This window comes from Populus nigra, chromosome 19, assembly GCF_951802175.1.
Source record: "Populus nigra chromosome 19, ddPopNigr1.1, whole genome shotgun sequence".
Taxonomy (NCBI): Eukaryota; Viridiplantae; Streptophyta; class Magnoliopsida; order Malpighiales; family Salicaceae; genus Populus; species Populus nigra.
Window position 1 is genome coordinate 7,862,370 of NC_084870.1, and position 17,908 is coordinate 7,880,277.

Below are 17,908 nucleotides of genomic sequence, written 5' to 3' on the forward strand. Positions count from 1 at the left end.
CGCGTGAATATATATATATATATATTAACATAGGTATCCGGATTAGCTTGCTCGCACCTTAACTAATTCCGTGGACCCTAAAATTAACGATCATATAAATCTTCAGTAGTTTTGAAGGGGCTCAACATCCAATTGGACCCTACCTCCACCATGACCCAACATCTTTGAGCCCTTTTCATCTAAGACCCAACAATAGAACCTAACGCTTTGGGTCCTGCTAGGAGGTTAGGCTCAGTAGTGTTGGGTGGGTCTGTTACATTCAAAATCTGACCTTGCAATTGACTCGAAGTAAACTAGGAGACTCGCCGGGTCAACCCATAACTCGGGTGATCAAGCAAAAATCTAGAATGAATATATTTTTTTTAAATGTGTTTTTTTTCCTCTCCTAACAGGTTAAAAAACCAAAAACTAAAAAAATAGACAAAACATCCTCCTTTTGATTTTCTTTAGGAGTTTTTTTTAAAAAATATTGATTATTTGACCCGCAGCGAGGCAGGGATCACATATCTAGAGCCTGGTTGAGAGTGTGGTTGCAGTTGTTTTTCAAGGTGCTTTTCACGCTGAAATACATCAAAATGAAATTTTTTTATTTTTAAAAAATTATTTTTGAGATCAGCGCATCAAAACAATCTAAAACATATAAAAAATTTAATTTTTAATAAAAAAAATTTAAATTTTTTAAAAATATAAGTTACCCACGTTTCCAAACGGGCTCCTAGCTGATACTAGTTGCGCCGTTTGATATTGTGTTCGGTCAAAATTTAACTTTTTAATTATTTTAATGTTTTAAAAAATAAAAGTATTATTTTAATATATTTATAAATAAAAAACATAACTAAAAAAACTGTAACATACTTACAAATACCTCTAGGTCAGAATACTATAACAAGACAGATCAGGTAAATTTTAACAACCCCAGAGAATAGAAAGAGTCCTCGACTCTTGAGTTGATAAAAAATCCATCCTCAAATTTTTAGAATATGTTTGGTTACTTGGCTATAGCTGTGTTTTAATTAAAATGCAGTTTCAGTTGTTTGTTGTTTGGTTAAAGAAAAAAGTGATATACTATTTATGAGTTCCATTTATTTTTTGTGTTGGTAACATAGTTAAAAGAAAGTAATGATTTCTTGCTTTTCTTGCACTGTTTATGTTAATTGCATTGTTCAATGAACAATGTAATTAACATGAATAGTGTAGTGATACATTGTTCACTTGCACTGCGTGAATTTTTTTTAGTGTGTTAATTTTTTTAATATTTTTTTTAAAAAACCTAGTTTAGAGTGAATTTTATATCTGATAATATTTTATCTAATTTTATTACACGCTAAAAAAATTATGAAAACTGTAGTTCTTGTCGGAAGTATTTCGTACATAATGGAATTGTAGATGATTTCATGGAAGAATAAAAAATATTATATATAAAATATGATTTATTTCATGATGTAATAGCAATAGTTAAATCCACAATATTTAAATTAAAAATCATCAATATTAATATATATTTTTTAAAATTATTTTATAACCTCAATTTTAAAAATATTATTAACCAAATACATTAAATTATTTTTTCTTCCATCTCAATTTCAATCACATTTTTAACTAAACACCTAATTTTTCAAACCAACTTTAATTAAAAATACTTTTTATAAAATAAATTTTTTCAAATAACAACCACAAGAATTATTACAATACCAAACACAATCTTGCTGGAGGAAAAAATAAATTAATTAATCAATTGTCTGTAACAATTGTATCGTGCGTAAAGCTCACGCCTCTTTTCATTCAAAATCTAATAATTCAGCACCCCCCACTACATATAAACTTCCTTCACTTAACTAGCATAGCCCCCAAACCCCCAATCCCTCCAAGGCTCCAACACTGAACTAAAACACCAGACCCCTACTTTTCTCCTCTCCAAGCAAGAACATCAAATCTAATGGCAAGCACAGAACCCGAACACGAGCACAGAGAAGATGAGGAAGCTCCGGCTGGCGAAGACGAAGACACCGGTGCTCAGGTTGCTCCGATCGTCAAACTCGAAGAAGTTGCTGTCTCTACCGGTGAAGAAGATGAAGATGCGATCCTCGATCTGTAAGAAAATAAATCTATCACTTTCACCTTTTTAGTGTTTTAGTTAGTTTTTTTGGTGATTAAATGCGATTTTTTTTTAAAAAAAAAAACTTCAAGGAAATCGAAGCTTTATAGATTTGATAAGGACGGGAATCAGTGGAAAGAGAGAGGTGCTGGCACTGTCAAGTTATTGAAGCATAAAGAGTCTGGAAAAGTTCGTCTTGTTATGAGACAATCTAAGACTCTCAAGATCTGCGCTAATCATCTCGGTTTGTTCTCGTTCTTTTTCCGACTCTTTGTTTTTTTTGATGTGATTTTGCTATGGTTTTAAACATGCTGTGTGTGTGTTTTTGTAGTGCTGCCGACTATGTCCGTGCAGGAGCACGCAGGGAATGATAAGTCGTGTGTGTGGCACGCTACGGATTTCGCTGATGGTGAATTGAAGGATGAGTTGTTCTGCATTCGTTTCGCATCTGTTGAAAGTGAGCTATTATTAGTATATGTTGAGAACCTCTTAGCTAGCAATTTTTCTGATTGGAAGTGCTTTTATTTCATTTTTACTGGTCTTGGATCGTGGTTCTGTTTGAATTGATTCTGCGTTGCAAATGTTGCATGGTTGATTGCATATGTTGCAATTCATGTCTGCTAGCATGATATTTCGGTGTTGCTATGTATTTGTCTTTGAAATGTTTTTTTTGGAGGTGAGGCTTGCAAGTATTGATTGCAGTGGGGTCTTGAAACTGTGGATGCACTAGAGGAATTTTGATTTTCTTAGTGAGCAGGTGTGCTCGTTTGTTTGTTATACCGTATTTGGTTTTCAGTATATTCATTATAGGTGTGATTGAGTAGTAGTATTAACAACTATCCTTGTAGTTGGTTGATATAAACTAAAGGCTTTGGGGTCATAATTGCGTTGCATCATTGTGCAACTCTGCTCTAAACAAAACCTGGTATTAATTCTATGCTTTTGCTTTTTTTGGTTTCTAGTTGGGGTAGGTTCTGTGTGCTCATGTATGCTGCACTGCTGCTAGAGATGTGCAACTCTCCTCTGAACATAACCTGGTATTAATTTTATGCTTTACTTTTTTGGTTTCTAGTTAGGGTAGGTTCTATGTGTATTCATGCACGCTGAACTGCTGCTAGAAATGGTTAGGACTTGACATGTTTCTTATGTAACTTGGTTTTCAGTGTATGCTTTTTGCTTACTTGCTTTCAACTTAGGCAAAGTTTTGTGTGTACTAACACATAATGCCTAAGATGGTTATGATGTAAAAGAGTCTATGACTATGTTTTGAGTATGTTGTTAAATGCTGTAATCCGGTGAAGTAAGAGAAATATTGGAGATGGTTGCTGTCTATATCAACTAGCTCTAAATAAACGAGTGAGGTGTGGAATTTGTACAGTCAGAACACGTGAACACGTCTTATTTCATTCACTATGAAATATGCTGTTCTATATTAGTTTCAATATCTTGTGATGGAATGAGTTGTCTCTACTCTATTAGCAAAAAATTCATTTGCTGGTTAAGTGAGACGGGGAGAGTAAGAATCTCAACTTCAATTGCAACTTTGTCGATTAACCTTGATTTTTTTAAACTGTTTTTTCCCACAAAAATCACCCTGTCCTTTTAGAAAAACCACATGCAAGTTGTGAGAACCCAAAATAGAATTTTTGGTAATGTTGCTACGGAAGTGTCCGTGTCACTCAGTGGAACTTGAGTTTGAGTCAAGATGTTAATGCCATGAGCTAGGAAAATTTAACTCTTATTTCCAGAAGCAAGTGTGGGTGGGAAGAGGGCTTGTGTGTATTCAAATTGTAAGGACCTGTAGTTCACGTAATGGCGGGTCTCCATCGGATTGTGGTAACTTTTACATAAGCATGATGGATGTGTGTATTTTTTGGGTAGACATAATATGTCTTGCTGTCTCTTTATTCTTTACATGTGACTGTGAAACACATGCATTATACTTATCTTCTTCCTCATTGATTACTGATATTTGGTTTTTCCTCAGATTGCAAAACCTTTATGGAAATGTTTCAAGAAGTTGCTGAATCCCAAGAGAGCAAAGAGGAAAATGAGGATGCAACTGTTGCTGCTGATGCATTGGAGAAGTTGAGTGTTGAAGGGAAGAAAACTGAGGAGAATGCTGGCGAAGAGGCACCTGCTGCAACCAAGAATGAGGAAACTAAGACTGATGCAGATAAGAAAGGGGAGAAGCCTGCTCCCTCAACTTGAGGGTTGATTTGTTTGTTTTGCCATTCCCTTGGCAGTATGATGAGTTCAGTTGTCAACCATATTTCTTGTCCATTTTGTGGTTTTCTCATGCTCTAGAAATTTGTTGGACTTGGGCAAAGTATGGTTTGGGGTCTCTGCATTATGTGGTATGAGTCTGTTAGCATTTGGTCAAGCTTTGGATCGGTTGTGATTTTGCAGTCTGGGTATTGTGAAAGTTTTCAGGTAGGTTTTTGTTTACATGGTGTAAGGCGGCTGTGGGGCTCGGGGGTGCAGTTCGAAGAGGACAAAAAGGAACAAAACCTGTTACGGACAGTTTTACTGGGATATAATTCCTTGAGCTGCTTAGGGTCTGAATTATTATCCTGTATTATGAGGATGTTTTGTGTGCAACTATTAATCTTTTTGTTGAAAGATTCATTTATCTAATTTCCTTTGGCTAAGATTCCATTAAAAGTCAGTTGAAGGAATTATTTATGTTAGCTTACTCCAGAATTGGAGGACTGGTGGTTTTCATATAGAAATGAGTGGGAGGCTTGTGGTATGGGCGTGAATCTTTTGATTTCATTTTCTGCTTAGACATGCTACTGATGCATCTGCGCCCAGAAAGAATATCACGCAATTCAGTGGCATATTTGCCATGCTTTGTACAACCCTAGGTAACAGCAGCCATGCGAGCAACTGAACAAAACCTAGAGCTTGGCAATCTGATTTCATATTTTTAATCCTCAGAAAGGAAGGTGGACCCGGGCGTCTTGGAGGTTTATGTTATGTTCAATTGCTCCGAGCTTCAAACCACTAAATTTCTTGGGATTTGTTTTTTCTTTTGGTGGTTGTGCTGGAGCCACAAAACTATAAACTATAAAAAATACCTAATCAAATTGTCGAGCTTGCTCGGGTGGCTATGATCCCACTCCCAAGGATGGAGATGATAGACATTTACTGATTTTATAGGTGGACTAATGAAGCGTTACAATAAGCACATTAAAAGGTATTTTTTTTATGTACTCTTTATCATCTATTTAACACTTCTTGCAATATTATTTATCTGTATGAAAAAAATTCCAAACAAAATCTATTTCAAGTTTTTTTTTTTTTTTGAACAAGCTAAGCACTAGGTGTTAGTAAAAATATATTTTTCTCAAGATACTTTGCAATTGTCGTGTACAGCTCTACCATTACTCTGCTAAATAAAATGTTGTGACTCGACCGATCATTTCAAATGCACTCTTTAAACTTGGGTGTAAAAAATGACAAATATTTAGCACAGCGGTCCAAAAGTCGGCGCTCGGCACTGGTGTTCATTCTTAGCTACGGCGGCCTTGATTGCACCGAGCCTTTTTTCCAATCAAACCCCCTTTCAAGTTAATTGCCTTGATTGTGCTGGGCTTCTCGTCATGGGGATCTGGCCCCTCAAAAATTTATGCCGCTCTTAGTCGTTATGCATCGGGCAGACCCCGGTCTGGTCACTTTATCATTTAGACAAGCCTGCAAATTAACCTGTCAACATAGAAGCCATTTGCTGAGGACTGAGGTGCCTGGCCATCCACTGAAGCACATTATTTATTTATTTATTTAAGCGGGAGCAATAATGCATTTTTAACTTGATTTTTTCTGGTCATGAAAGCAACCAGAGGATAAGGTGTATTTTATTGAACACTTTAAATGAAAGTTTAAAAGAGAAAGAGATAGAACTGGACCGAGCAACCAAGTTTGAATGGCCTAACATTGAATCAATTGGGACAGACGAAAGAGAAATAAATGTTCGATGTAGAAAGCTCACCTAACTAATTCTATTTGGTTCTTTTCTCCTCCCTCTCCTAGGCTCCTCCTTTCGTTTCAATCTGTGCCCTCCATCCCTCTATACAATGTACTAGCAATAATACACATGGTACGGTTGGGAACCCCAATAATGCTGGAGAACAAAAAAAATCAAAGGGATTTGGTTGTTAAGGTTCTCGATAAGTTGATGTCTCAGCCTTCCTATTATGCAACTTGTTAGCCGAACTCATAAACAATTATTTTGGCCATAATGAGATGATATATAATTGTGTGGTTGGGACCAATGATTTCGAGAGAAACAAACAAGGTAGGATTTGGTTGTTATGACACACATGTCAATAGTTGTCAATAATATATATCACCTTGTAGTCGAAATAAAAAACAATGATTTTGCCATACATGCAAGCTCTCGCGAGACTCAGAACACATGAAAAGCTTCCCAAAAGGTTATTGTCAATAAAGGATGACGACACCGGAGGGAGGGAGGGAGGGAGGGAGAGAGAAAGCTTAAGATGAGTTAACATCATATCTCAGCATCTCATATGGTTGTAGCAAGAAATCTACATCAATCACAACTTGCATACTGTAAGTTGCTTCAATAAGTGAAAGAATCAAACTTGGGAGGCTATTAATAAAGCATGAATACCATCTTTATTGTTTCTTGCTGAACTCATAGCGACAAATCTCAACTTTAAGATAACTTTTCTTTTCTTTTATTTTTATTTTTTATTTTTTGTCATGTTGTTTGATGCTACTATTTAGTGTTTTGCTAGGAATGAGAATATGTGGAGGGAAATATCAACTTTTTTTATTTTTATTTGGCGAACAGTACTCTTTTAGCCTTGGCACAAGGATTTGGACAAATACAGGTGAATTCCAGGAATAAAGATAGCACGTAAAGAAAAGGCGGTTTTCTTTACAGCCTTCTCTTTGTACATCAATTCCTTTAAAGGCTTACAGTAGTTGAGTGGACCCAAAATATGGGAAAGAAACAAGGACACCTCTGGAAACAGCGAAGGTCTTATGGTCCTACCGTTGGATCAATGATCACCCTTTTTTCAGCCACGAACAAGAAGCCAAGGCCACGAGGACAGCTGATTATAAATATCCCAGAAACTTTCAGCGAAGAAAAAGAAAACCAACAAAAAAAGGTACTTCTAGGATATACCAATATTTTCGATCCCTGGATGTGACGGTGATTTTCTTGTTTGTAAAGAAGAAAGAAAGAAAAAAACACTGATCTGCACTGCGAAACAACCACTAAAGTCTAAACGAAACCCTAAATTTCATGCCAAAGCCATTAGCTAAGTGCCGTTTGGAGATTGAAGATCCCTATGATCATGCATGTAAGCTTAGAACCCCTCAAGTATTCAGGGTGTAACCTAACCTATCTTATAGATCCTTAGTGCGTGTTAAAAAATCCTATAACTTTGTTCCTATAAATAAAACCATTTTCTGTATTTACAATCTTGAAAGAATTATATATATCCATTAATTTCAAACCAAACACATGTATACACCTTTCGTAGAAGACAGACGGGCTAGGATTGAAGTAGATATCACTAAAGCACCACTGATTGGCAGCTAATCAGAGACATGTCTTTGGTGCACACGCATCAGAGACAATATATACTTATGATTCTTTTCCGTCACGGGAATGGCTGTTTTTATCACTGAAGAGGGGACAGGCCTTCACTTGAATGGCTGTTTTTCTGCACGCAATTAGTTCACTGTATCTAGATAGAGTAGCTGCAAGTTTCAGCCTGAAACCTTTATGCACCCATGAAAATAAATTAAATCTTATCAAAGAGGGCTATATATAAAAAAAGAAAGACAAATTTAATAGTAAAAGCTAGTTATTTTCAAAAATCATATAAAATAAGCATTTAACTTATCTAAATATAGAAGTTTAGTGAGAGGAAAATTGTAAGATATGCTTGATATATTATAAAAAAAGAGGTAAAAGAGAAAAAGGGAGAGGAAAATCAATGGGAGATATATACCAGCTTTATTCCTAGAAAATATATTTATTTAACACGAATAAAAAATATATTCTAAGAAAAATTATTTTAGCTAACTGAATTAGATAAACATGTATATAATTCAAACTCTTTAGACTGTGCATTTGAAAAAAGTTGAAGATATTGATCACGAATTATATTAAAACTTAAAATTATACAAGAAATTAGATTTAAGGACCAAAATGTACAAATAATATATAACAGGTGGCAAGTATGGTACTGCCATACTGTGGGACCCTATCACCCCAGGTTCTATTAATACTCGTGCCGAAGTGGGTAACTTTACTTTTCCACTGGTCTGCGTAGTGCGTACGTGTTTCTTAATCAGTGTTTGAATCAAAACTGTATTTCTAAAAATAAAATTAAATGTTTTTTAAAAATTATTTTTTATATATTTTTAAATTATTTTAATATATTGATGTTAAAAATAAATTTTAAAAAATAAAAAAAATATATTATTTTAATATATTTAGAGTAAAAAATACTTTAAACCGCAATTATTATTCAACTTTTAAATATCATTTTAATATAATGCATGATATTGTTTGAAGTTCTCATGGAACGTGGTAACAAAGTACTTGAGATCTGCATAGTAGATCTCGAGTTCGAGTCAGAGCGTGCACATTTTATAAGAACCTGGAAAAACCGGGGTTTTACTCACTTATCTAGGCCCACAAAGTGCGCTTTTCGGGAAGTGGGATTTCATCAAATCCAAAAAAAAAATGATACTGTTTGAAAATATTTTTAATTATTATGTTTTTTTTATTGTTTTATTTTTAATATTATAAAAAAACACATTAATTTAACATTATAATTTATATTTTAAAATAATTATATATTTTAAAAAAATTTACCACAACAGACCAAACATACAATCACAAAAGCTAGTCGCGTATTTAACAACCCACAACCTAACCTAGTCTGTTTAATCAGGTACTGGTGCGCATGTTTAGGGCTAGAGGCTAGTTTGGCTTGGACTGATTATTCAAATACATGAGGTCTGCATGCCAATTGACAAGTGGATTAGTACGAAAACCGTTTACCTAATTACTTCCTTTCCAGCTGGGTTAGTCAAGCTTCGGTCCAAACTTAAATTATGCCAAACAGATCACCACAGTGTGACGGAGATCGTGACCCTTTTTTCGTCCTACCACCTTGGTTTTTACCTCATTTTGCAATGGGATGCAAAATTTGGTATTTTTAAGAAACTTAAGAGTTTTTTTTTCTTGCATTTCAAAGTATTTGTGAAAAAAAAATATTTTTATTTTTTTTATTTTTAATTAATTATTTTTTATATTTTCAAATTATTTTGATATGCTAATATTAAAAATAATTTTAAAAAATAAAAAAATATTATTTTAATGAATTAAAAAAAAATATTTTAAAAATATAATTTCTACCACACTTTCAAACACTTTTTTAATCTTCTTTCACTTGAGGACATGTTGAAAATGAGGTAAATATTATTTTTTAAAATATTATTTTGCCTGCAAACATATCAGAATAATGATTTTTATATTATTTATAAAATTTTATTTTTAATATTAATATATTAAAATGATAAAAAAATATAAAATATTTAATTTAAATTAATCTAAAAAAACAGGAGGAGATCGGAAAGCCAAACAGATGATACGAAAAAAAAAATTCATGTAAAATTAAAAAAATCACCTCACTTATTAAGAATAAAAAAAAAACTAATCTTTGTTAAAAATAAAAAAGTGATCTCATTTATTAAAAATAGGACGTTCCCGCAAAACCTTAATCTCATCAGCGGAATTGAAAACGAAAGGGATTATGTTCTCAATTCTCTCCTCACCAATTTTTTTTGAAAAAACGGAAAATGTTCTTAAAGTTCACTTTCCAAACGGTCAGTTCTTTAATTGAATAAGATATTTTCCGTTCCTTCCTCAACCCCCACCCCAATGTGTAACCTTTTATTTTCTTGACATTCACAGTAAGGTAACCCCCACACAATGACAGTAGCCATTGGGCCAGAGCAAAAGAATTCCAGAGAATACAATTCCCCTGCAAGACTGCAACTGCCATTATATTTATCATATATCTCTTGTTAAACTTTGTTTGATTGTTTACTTGTATAATTCTACGAGTTTCAAGGCTTTATTTAGATAAAAAAAATTTAGAAAACAAAATTTTAGAGACTAGAGAGGGACAAAGAGCATTGAATGCATTTTGCAACCTCTTAGGTGCACACGCATCACTTGCCTCTTCACTACTTGCTGCTGCCTCTCTTCCTACATTCTCTCTTCTCTCTCTTTATATTCTCCTTTACAGCTTTTCACCCTCCAAGTTCCAACCTTTTTGGCCATCTCTCTTGCTCACTCGGAGACAAAAAGCCATGAACCCACCAGCAGAATTTGTGGAGCAAGGGATATCTCCACAGGTACTCTGCAATTGACCATGATTTTTTTATTGCAGTTTTTCAGTTTCATATGCTGTGGAGTATGTGTTGAATGGGGTTGTGAATGCTGTCACTGACGGAAGCTTTCAAGAAATCTTAGTTCGATGTTTGTTTGTAAGACTAAAGATGGTTTCTTTTTTAAAAAACTTCTGATGTATAATGATGAATTGGCGGGGTTTTCTATTTCTTTTTCCTTTGCAGTAGATTTTGTATCTTTTTAGTATTTGCTGATGATAGTGAATTTCATGAGCAAGTTTCACAGTGATGGTGACTCATGCAATTCATTGGTAGATTCTGCTTCTCTAACCAGCCCCTGTGTATTTAATTCTTAAATGTTGGATGGATTTAAGAAGATTGCACCCATGATTTTTTTTGAAATTTTGCTTTGATGTCTACTTGGGTCAGATAGGTTCATTTGAAAGTTGAAAAAAAATATATGGCATAATATAGAGCTTTTACCACTGTTATTCTTCAGGCATATTTGTGATGGCTGTGGCATATTTTGTCTATTGAGGATAGGAATAGAGCGTTGAACCTCAAAAGACTGCAAACAGGCTTGAATAGTGCTTCTCATTTCTGGCTCAAAATAGGGTCATCAGCTCTTTGCATTTTCTGCATATAAAAATAATTTTACCTTATGATGTTGTTTGTCCTAAATTTTTCTTTCATATGCATCATGAATTTATTAGTATACTCTATTATGAATCAGAATGTAAAGAAGGCATCCTGCATGAGCGTGATCACATTGGCTTATCAAAGTCTTGGAGTGGTTTACGGTGACCTTAGCACATCCCCTCTCTACGTTTACAAGACCACTTTCTCTGGGAAGTTGAGCCTTCATGAGGATGACGAGGAAATTTATGGAGTGCTCTCCTTTATCTTTTGGACATTTACTCTCATCGCTCTTGTCAAATACATATTCTTTGTCATGTCAGCTGATGACAACGGTGAAGGTAGTGCTTTCTCATTTCCTCAACTGCTTACTAATAATTTGTCGTACACAACCTTATCAAAATTGTGACAAAAGAATTATGCAGGATAAGAACAAACGATTTGTATCCTATTCTGAATATGATGAGAACTCAGAGAAATATATATGCATAAATCATTGCCCGGGCTTAGCCCCAATTTTATTCCACTGCAATTACCGAGAAGCAGACTTGTCACTCTGTGAAAAACCTGCCCAAAGAAATTTCCCCTGCATTCTTATCCCTCTCCCCTTTTCTTCTGAAAATGGGATGCTTGGACTAGGCTAAGCACCACCCTTTAGCACACAGCAGCATTCTAAATGCTGAAACTGCAGCAGTTGTGCACAACTCAGTTAGAGTTTTCATTCTGAATACCAGACACATCCATCTATGGAAAAACCATGTGCTAGTTCCCATAGAACTTATTAATTTGAAGCTCAATGGCTGCAGATTTGGACAAGGGAGAAAGACAGCTTATTGATGCCAGCTTTGCACCTATTGTGCAGGTGGTACCTTTGCATTGTACTCTCTTCTTTGCCGACATGCGAAACTCAGCATTTTACCAAATCAACAAGCCACAGATGAAAAGTTGTCTACCTATGCAACAGAAGCATCTGCAGACACATGGCAGAGTTCTGCACTGAAGTCATTGTTTGAGAAGCATCCAAGATTTCACAAAATGCTTTTGATCTTTGTTCTTTTGGGGACGTGTATGGCAATTGGTGATGGCGTACTCACCCCTACAATATCAGGTAGCGGGATTCAATGTAACCTCTCCTTTTTGCTTAGGAGCATAAGTACCCAAGGAACACTCATACTGATTGGCTGTTGACAGTCAAATTATGCTAAATTTTCTTATGATGTCCACTGAAAGGGGAAAAATTTTCTTCCAATGTCATGGAACATATAATCTACAACATTTTTCTTATTGTGGCAAAAATGCAGTACATATTAAATTGGAATGCTTAGGGATGGTGAATCTTGATGGCAGTTGATATTTTTCTTGCCAGAACAAGATGAAGTAGGTATAGAAAAGGTGCCTTTCTTTTTTGTATAGAATTAAGAATGTTGATGGCAGTGTGACTTAATAATAGTTTTATGTCCATGTATAACTTGGATGTCAAATCTGAAACGCAATGACATTAGGATATGCTCCTTTTCTCTCTGGATATTTTTCCCTCCCTTTGAAACTCTGAATCTTTGTCTGATTTATAGAATAGATCCTATTCGTACTGAGATTTGCATACCTCTGCCTTTCAGTCCTTTCAGCAGTTTCAGGGGTCAAAGTTAAAATCACTGGACTCCATGAGAGTAAGTCCAAATTTTTTCATCACTGTCTAGAAATATATTACTGCTTAAAGGCCATCTTTGTGAGATAAACTTAGATTTGATGTTTCTGTGTACCTTCAGATTACATAGTTATAATCTCGTGTGTCATACTGGTGGGGCTTTTTTCTCTTCAGCATCATGGAACAAACAGAGTTGCTTTCTTGTTTGCTCCTATTGTCACGGCATGGCTTCTGTGTATTAGTAGCATTGGAATATACAACATATTCCGGTGGAATCGACATGTATTTTGTGCGATTTCTCCCATTTACATGCTGAAGTTTCTTAAAAATACTGGCACTGAGGGATGGGTGTCACTAGGAGGAGTGGTCCTTTCAATTACAGGTACCTCTTTAACACTTCCTTATGGTTATAGTGCTTTACTTGACGATTAGGCTACATATAGGTACTAAAACTAGTTTCCTATGGAATGCGTTTCAGGAGTGGAGACGATGTTTGCAGACTTGGGCCATTTTTCTTCATCATCAATAAAGGTAACTTGGTTATGTACCAAGCATTCAAAACTAAATTTTCTTATATCATTCAACCTTGTCTCTATCCTAATCTGAACACCTGAAATTTTTTTTCTAGGTTGCCTTCACTTGTGTAGTATATCCCTGCTTAATTCTTGCATATATGGGTGAGGCGGCATTCCTTTCCAAGCACCATGAAGATATCCAGAGAAGCTTCTACAAAGCTATACCAGGCAAGAGCTAAACTAAGGTCCAAAGTTGAAGATTGCTATTGGTTCTTCTCTTGTGTTAATGTAACTATGCTTTCTGCAGAATCTGTGTTTTGGCCAGTGTTCATAGTGGCAACTTTTGCAGCTGTGGTAGGAAGTCAGGCTGTAATATCAGCTACATTTTCCATGATAAGTCAGTGCTGTGCCCTGAATTGCTTCCCACGTGTGAAAATTGTTCATACTTCAAGCAAAATATATGGGCAGATATACATTCCAGAGGTCAATTGGATGTTAATGTGCCTTTGTTTGGCTGTGACAATTGGATTGAGAGACACTAACATGATGGGCCATGCATATGGTATAAATATATCAGCCATAAAAATAATTGACAATTATCATTTATCTTTATGCATTCATCTATGTTAAATAAAATTTGATCATTTTCCTTGGTTTTTAGGTCTGGCTGTCACTACTGTTATGTTCGTGACAACTTGCTTGATGGCACTGGTGATGATAATTGTGTGGAAGAAAAAAATAATTATTGCAGTTGCTTTCTTATTGTTTTTTGGATCGATTGAAGTGCTTTACATTTCAGCATCTGTTTACAAGGTGCCAGAAGGTGGGTGGATTCCACTTGTGCTGTCTTTGATCTTTATGGTTCTAATGTACATATGGAACTACGGAACAATGAAGAAACATCAATTTGATGTGGAGAACAAGGTTTCGATGAATAGGATAGTGTCTCTTGGACCTAGCCTGGGCATGGTCCGTGTTCCTGGAATAGGTTTGGTTTACTCCAACCTGGCTATTGGAGTCCCTGCTGTTTTTGGACACTTCGTAACAAACCTGCCTGCCTTCCATCAGGTGCTAGTTTTTGTCTGTGTCAAATCTGTTCAAGTTCCTCATGTCAGTGAAAATGAACGGCTGCTTATCAGTAGGGTCGGCCCAAAGGAGTATGGCATGTTTCGGTGCATTGTAAGGTATGGTTACAAAGATCTGCAACAGGAAAACTATGATTTTGAGAACAGACTGGTATCCGGAATAGTTCAGTTTGTAGAAACAGAGGAAGAAAGTGCATCTAAACTGACAAGCGAATCATTTGGGGAATTTGAAAATACAGCTTTCAAAGGCTTTGTTGCTTCAGAGCACCCCTATACAAACTCATGTCACAAGGAGAAAATGGTGCCATCTTCATGTGATATTCAAGCAGAAGTGGCTAAAACTGGCAGTGAACGTCTAGAAAATACTCAACTTAATCACGAATCGTTGCAAATACTGAAAGCTAAGGAGTCTGGTGTTGCTTACATTCTTGGGCATTCCCACGCGAAGGCAAAGAAATCATCCTCTATCATCAAGAAAATTGCAATCAATGTGGTATACACTTTTCTGAGCAAGAATTCTAGAGAACCTGATGTTATTCTTAATGTGCCTCACACCTCCTTGCTGGAGGTTGGCATGATTTATTATGTCTAAGTTCTACAGGAGGGACACTAGCAATTAGGAGATTCTACACCTAGAGGGGAAAAAAGAAAGAAAGAAGACCACTGTTCATTACGGTGACAGATATCGAGTACAGTCCGGATAGTAGCCTAGAGAATGGTGAGCTTTCTAGTCCTTTTTGAATCCAGGCTTTACAGGTTTGCATGGCACACCTTGCTTGTTCATATGGGATTTATGTTTGATGACTAAACACCATATAACACCATCACCAACAATTACTAGAAAATGTATAGTCTTATTTCTTGAAATTGTTGGCTGTTCTAACATAACACATGCACATGAAAGTTAATGCCATTCTGAAACATTTGCTGATAAATGTTGCAACTGGACTTGATGAATTATTGCAACTCTTCGAGTATGGAGGATTTTCTTTGTCGTATCGCCTGTTGTCTGTTGATGCAGAAAGCATGACAATGTGGTACGGATAGCAGAAAGGATAATGCAAACAGCAATTTCTTTGCCTAGCTCTCCATAACATTTGAGTACAGAACACATGCATGCATATTGAAAATTATAAACCTTCAGTAATTTAAGGAATGCTGGAGGTAACAATCTCCTAAAGTTTTATTGTATGGTTCTAGCTCGTCAGGTGGGAGAAAAATTGAAAATAATAACATAAAAAAGAATTGTGAGTAAAAGTAAATAAAGGGGGGTAAAAGATGAATTGAAATATTTCCCATATTGGCCATGAGATATTGGGTCAGATCACTAAGATTTTATTGTTTAGGGACTAAATCTGGATATTCGAGCAATATAAGGGACTAAGAAAACCAATGAAGCTCACAAACTTGAAAATGCAAAAGTGCATAAACTGTCTGACATAATTTGCTAAATTATTTAATATCAATTATTATTGATTTGAGTTTCTATAAATTAAAGAACCACTCAGTTCCAGAAAACCAACATGAGAGCTTGAAGGGGTAAGATGAATATATCGACTCTTTGAGGGAGTGAAAATTGAGAAAAATAATTGAAATATAAAGAGTCCGTTAAAACAAACGGGGACCGTTAATGATTGATGATATTGCTAGAAGAATTGCTCTGTTAATCACAAAGACTTCAACGGTTTACGGACCTTAAGACGGGTTGACTTGGTATTGGATTCCTTCATGCTGTTTTTACCTTCTTGGTTTGCACCTTCATCTAAATAAAAATGTTACAACAAAAATATTACGTGCAATTTCTTTTTATAAAACATACATATAAAATAAATAAATAAATACATATATGTGGCTTTATATCATTGGATGTTGATGTAACTGTACATCTGTTTTGTCAGCACAGGTTGGCTGAAAAAAGAACAAAATCAACATGTAATAAGCTACTATAGCGTCCCTACCTATCACTGGTTCTGTATCGCATATATAAAATATATCGATACATTAGAGTAACAATATACTTTTTTAGTTGATACATTAGAGCTGGGCTGCTTGCCTGGGACAGCCCAATCACTTGGGCATGTCCTCAGGTGCAGCCCGGCTGCGGGATAAACGCAGATCCTTTTTGTGCAGATTTTATTTTGTTTTGAATATTTTTATTTATATTTTCTCATAGTCTTTCTTTTGTTGTATGGATATTTTTTTATATTTTTCTATACACAATCTCATAAATTCTTTTTTTTCCCCACACAATCTCATTAATTTTATTACTTGTCTTAACGCAAACATTTTTATTAAACAACCTACACATCTAATCAGGTACCATTCTATAAACCAATAAAAATCATTTATTATTTTTTCATAAGAATATGTCAACATGAAGGGCTACGTCCTACATTTAGTCTCTCTTCTTAAAAAAGATAAAGGTAATCTATATAACAAGTTTTTTTATATATAAAAACTTACCATATCCTAAGACCCATACAGGAAAAAAAAAAAACTATTCACCTTTTTCATTTTTCTAACTTGCTTAACAACTTAATAAAAAACCCAAACTGGCTTAAGTATCAAATTTTTTGTTTTGCAAATAACCTCAACCACAAAAATACAAGTCCAATCTATAACCAATAAGAAAAACCCTAGAAATCCATTGAAGTTTTCATCGAGGATACATATATGATCCCTCTATAAAAATAGAATTACTTTATAAAGTTACTAGCCATATAATGGTCTTATTATTAAATATTACTTTAAAAGATGTGAGTTTTTTTACTGTACAAGGCTCAATTGTTCATCATCTCATCCATTATTGTGAATGAGTTGTGTAAAATTTCATGTTTTTTCAATTTGATCCTTAATTTTTTTCCAGTAATTTAGTCTTAATTGAAGGTCAATTGATTTTAATTTTTTATGGGAAAGTAGTATTGAAAAAATAAGGACAGAAATGAAATGCATCAAATATAGATGACATGTCATAATTTTTACAAAAGATGCACTTTGTTCTTTGAACTTTAAAAATCACGTAAATTATACAATTTTAATACATCAATATTTTTCCAATTCGATTTTGATTACAAAATTTATTTTTGTTATTTTTCAGTCCCTGATTAAGAGAGAAGAGAGAAGGGTTGCTATATTCTGATGATAAAGAGAGAAAGTGTCATTAACACTGATTTAGGCCACTAAAATAAATGATATTTGTGTCAAATGGTTATATTTGATAAGGAGAGTTCATATTATGTGTTTTTTTTTTTTACTTTTAAAGTTAGTGAAAAAACAAATATGAGCTCAAGTTGATTTTTAGATTCGAGTTTATTTTTGTTTTTGGAGCAGTTTTTCAGTTTTTTGAGGTCATAGATATGTTTTCATAGCTCCTACAATGTTTTATATGTATTTTGAATCAAAAATAGGTTGAAAACGAGTTTTTGGGTAAAAAAAACTTAAATCTTGATTTTCCAGTTACCACAGTGGCCTGAATTTGAGTAAATCAGATAGCGTGTCGTTTGTTTTTTTTTTTTCAAAAAAG

At 34.6% G+C, this 17,908-nt stretch overlaps 2 protein-coding genes across 2 annotated transcripts; both read left to right on the plus strand.

Annotated features, from left to right (window-relative positions):
* The first annotated feature begins 1,820 nt into the window (after positions 1–1,820).
* On the plus strand, positions 1,821–4,732 carry LOC133680406 (ran-binding protein 1 homolog a-like). Its single transcript, XM_062103335.1, has 4 exons — positions 1,821–2,091; positions 2,188–2,339; positions 2,427–2,552; positions 4,083–4,732. Exons 1-4 carry the CDS (start codon positions 1,937–1,939, stop codon positions 4,304–4,306), a joined length of 657 nt encoding a protein of 218 aa, XP_061959319.1. The 5' UTR covers positions 1,821–1,936; the 3' UTR covers positions 4,307–4,732.
* A 5,237-nt stretch (positions 4,733–9,969) lies between these two features.
* Positions 9,970–15,320, plus strand: LOC133680608 (potassium transporter 1). The gene is made up of 9 exons (XM_062103635.1): positions 9,970–10,510; positions 11,238–11,481; positions 12,003–12,248; positions 12,757–12,807; positions 12,907–13,167; positions 13,264–13,316; positions 13,414–13,528; positions 13,608–13,862; positions 13,962–15,320. The coding sequence occupies exons 1-9, from the start codon at positions 10,466–10,468 to the stop codon at positions 14,975–14,977; spliced, it is 2,286 nt and encodes a 761-aa protein (XP_061959619.1). The 5' UTR covers positions 9,970–10,465; the 3' UTR covers positions 14,978–15,320.
* Positions 15,321–17,908: the final 2,588 nt, after the last annotated feature.

Coding starts and splice junctions, on each gene's coding strand:
- LOC133680406 (XM_062103335.1), top strand. CDS start 1,937: ATGGCAAGCACAGAACCCGAACACGAGCACAGAGAAGATGAGGAAGCT. Junction 2,340..2,426: donor GATCTGCGCTAATCATCTCG/GTTTGTTCTCGT, acceptor GTGTTTTTGTAG/TGCTGCCGACTATGTCCGTG. Junction 2,553..4,082: donor TCGTTTCGCATCTGTTGAAA/GTGAGCTATTAT, acceptor GTTTTTCCTCAG/ATTGCAAAACCTTTATGGAA.
- LOC133680608 (XM_062103635.1), top strand. CDS start 10,466: ATGAACCCACCAGCAGAATTTGTGGAGCAAGGGATATCTCCACAG. Junction 10,511..11,237: donor AGCAAGGGATATCTCCACAG/GTACTCTGCAAT, acceptor ATTATGAATCAG/AATGTAAAGAAGGCATCCTG. Junction 11,482..12,002: donor AGCTGATGACAACGGTGAAG/GTAGTGCTTTCT, acceptor CCTATTGTGCAG/GTGGTACCTTTGCATTGTAC.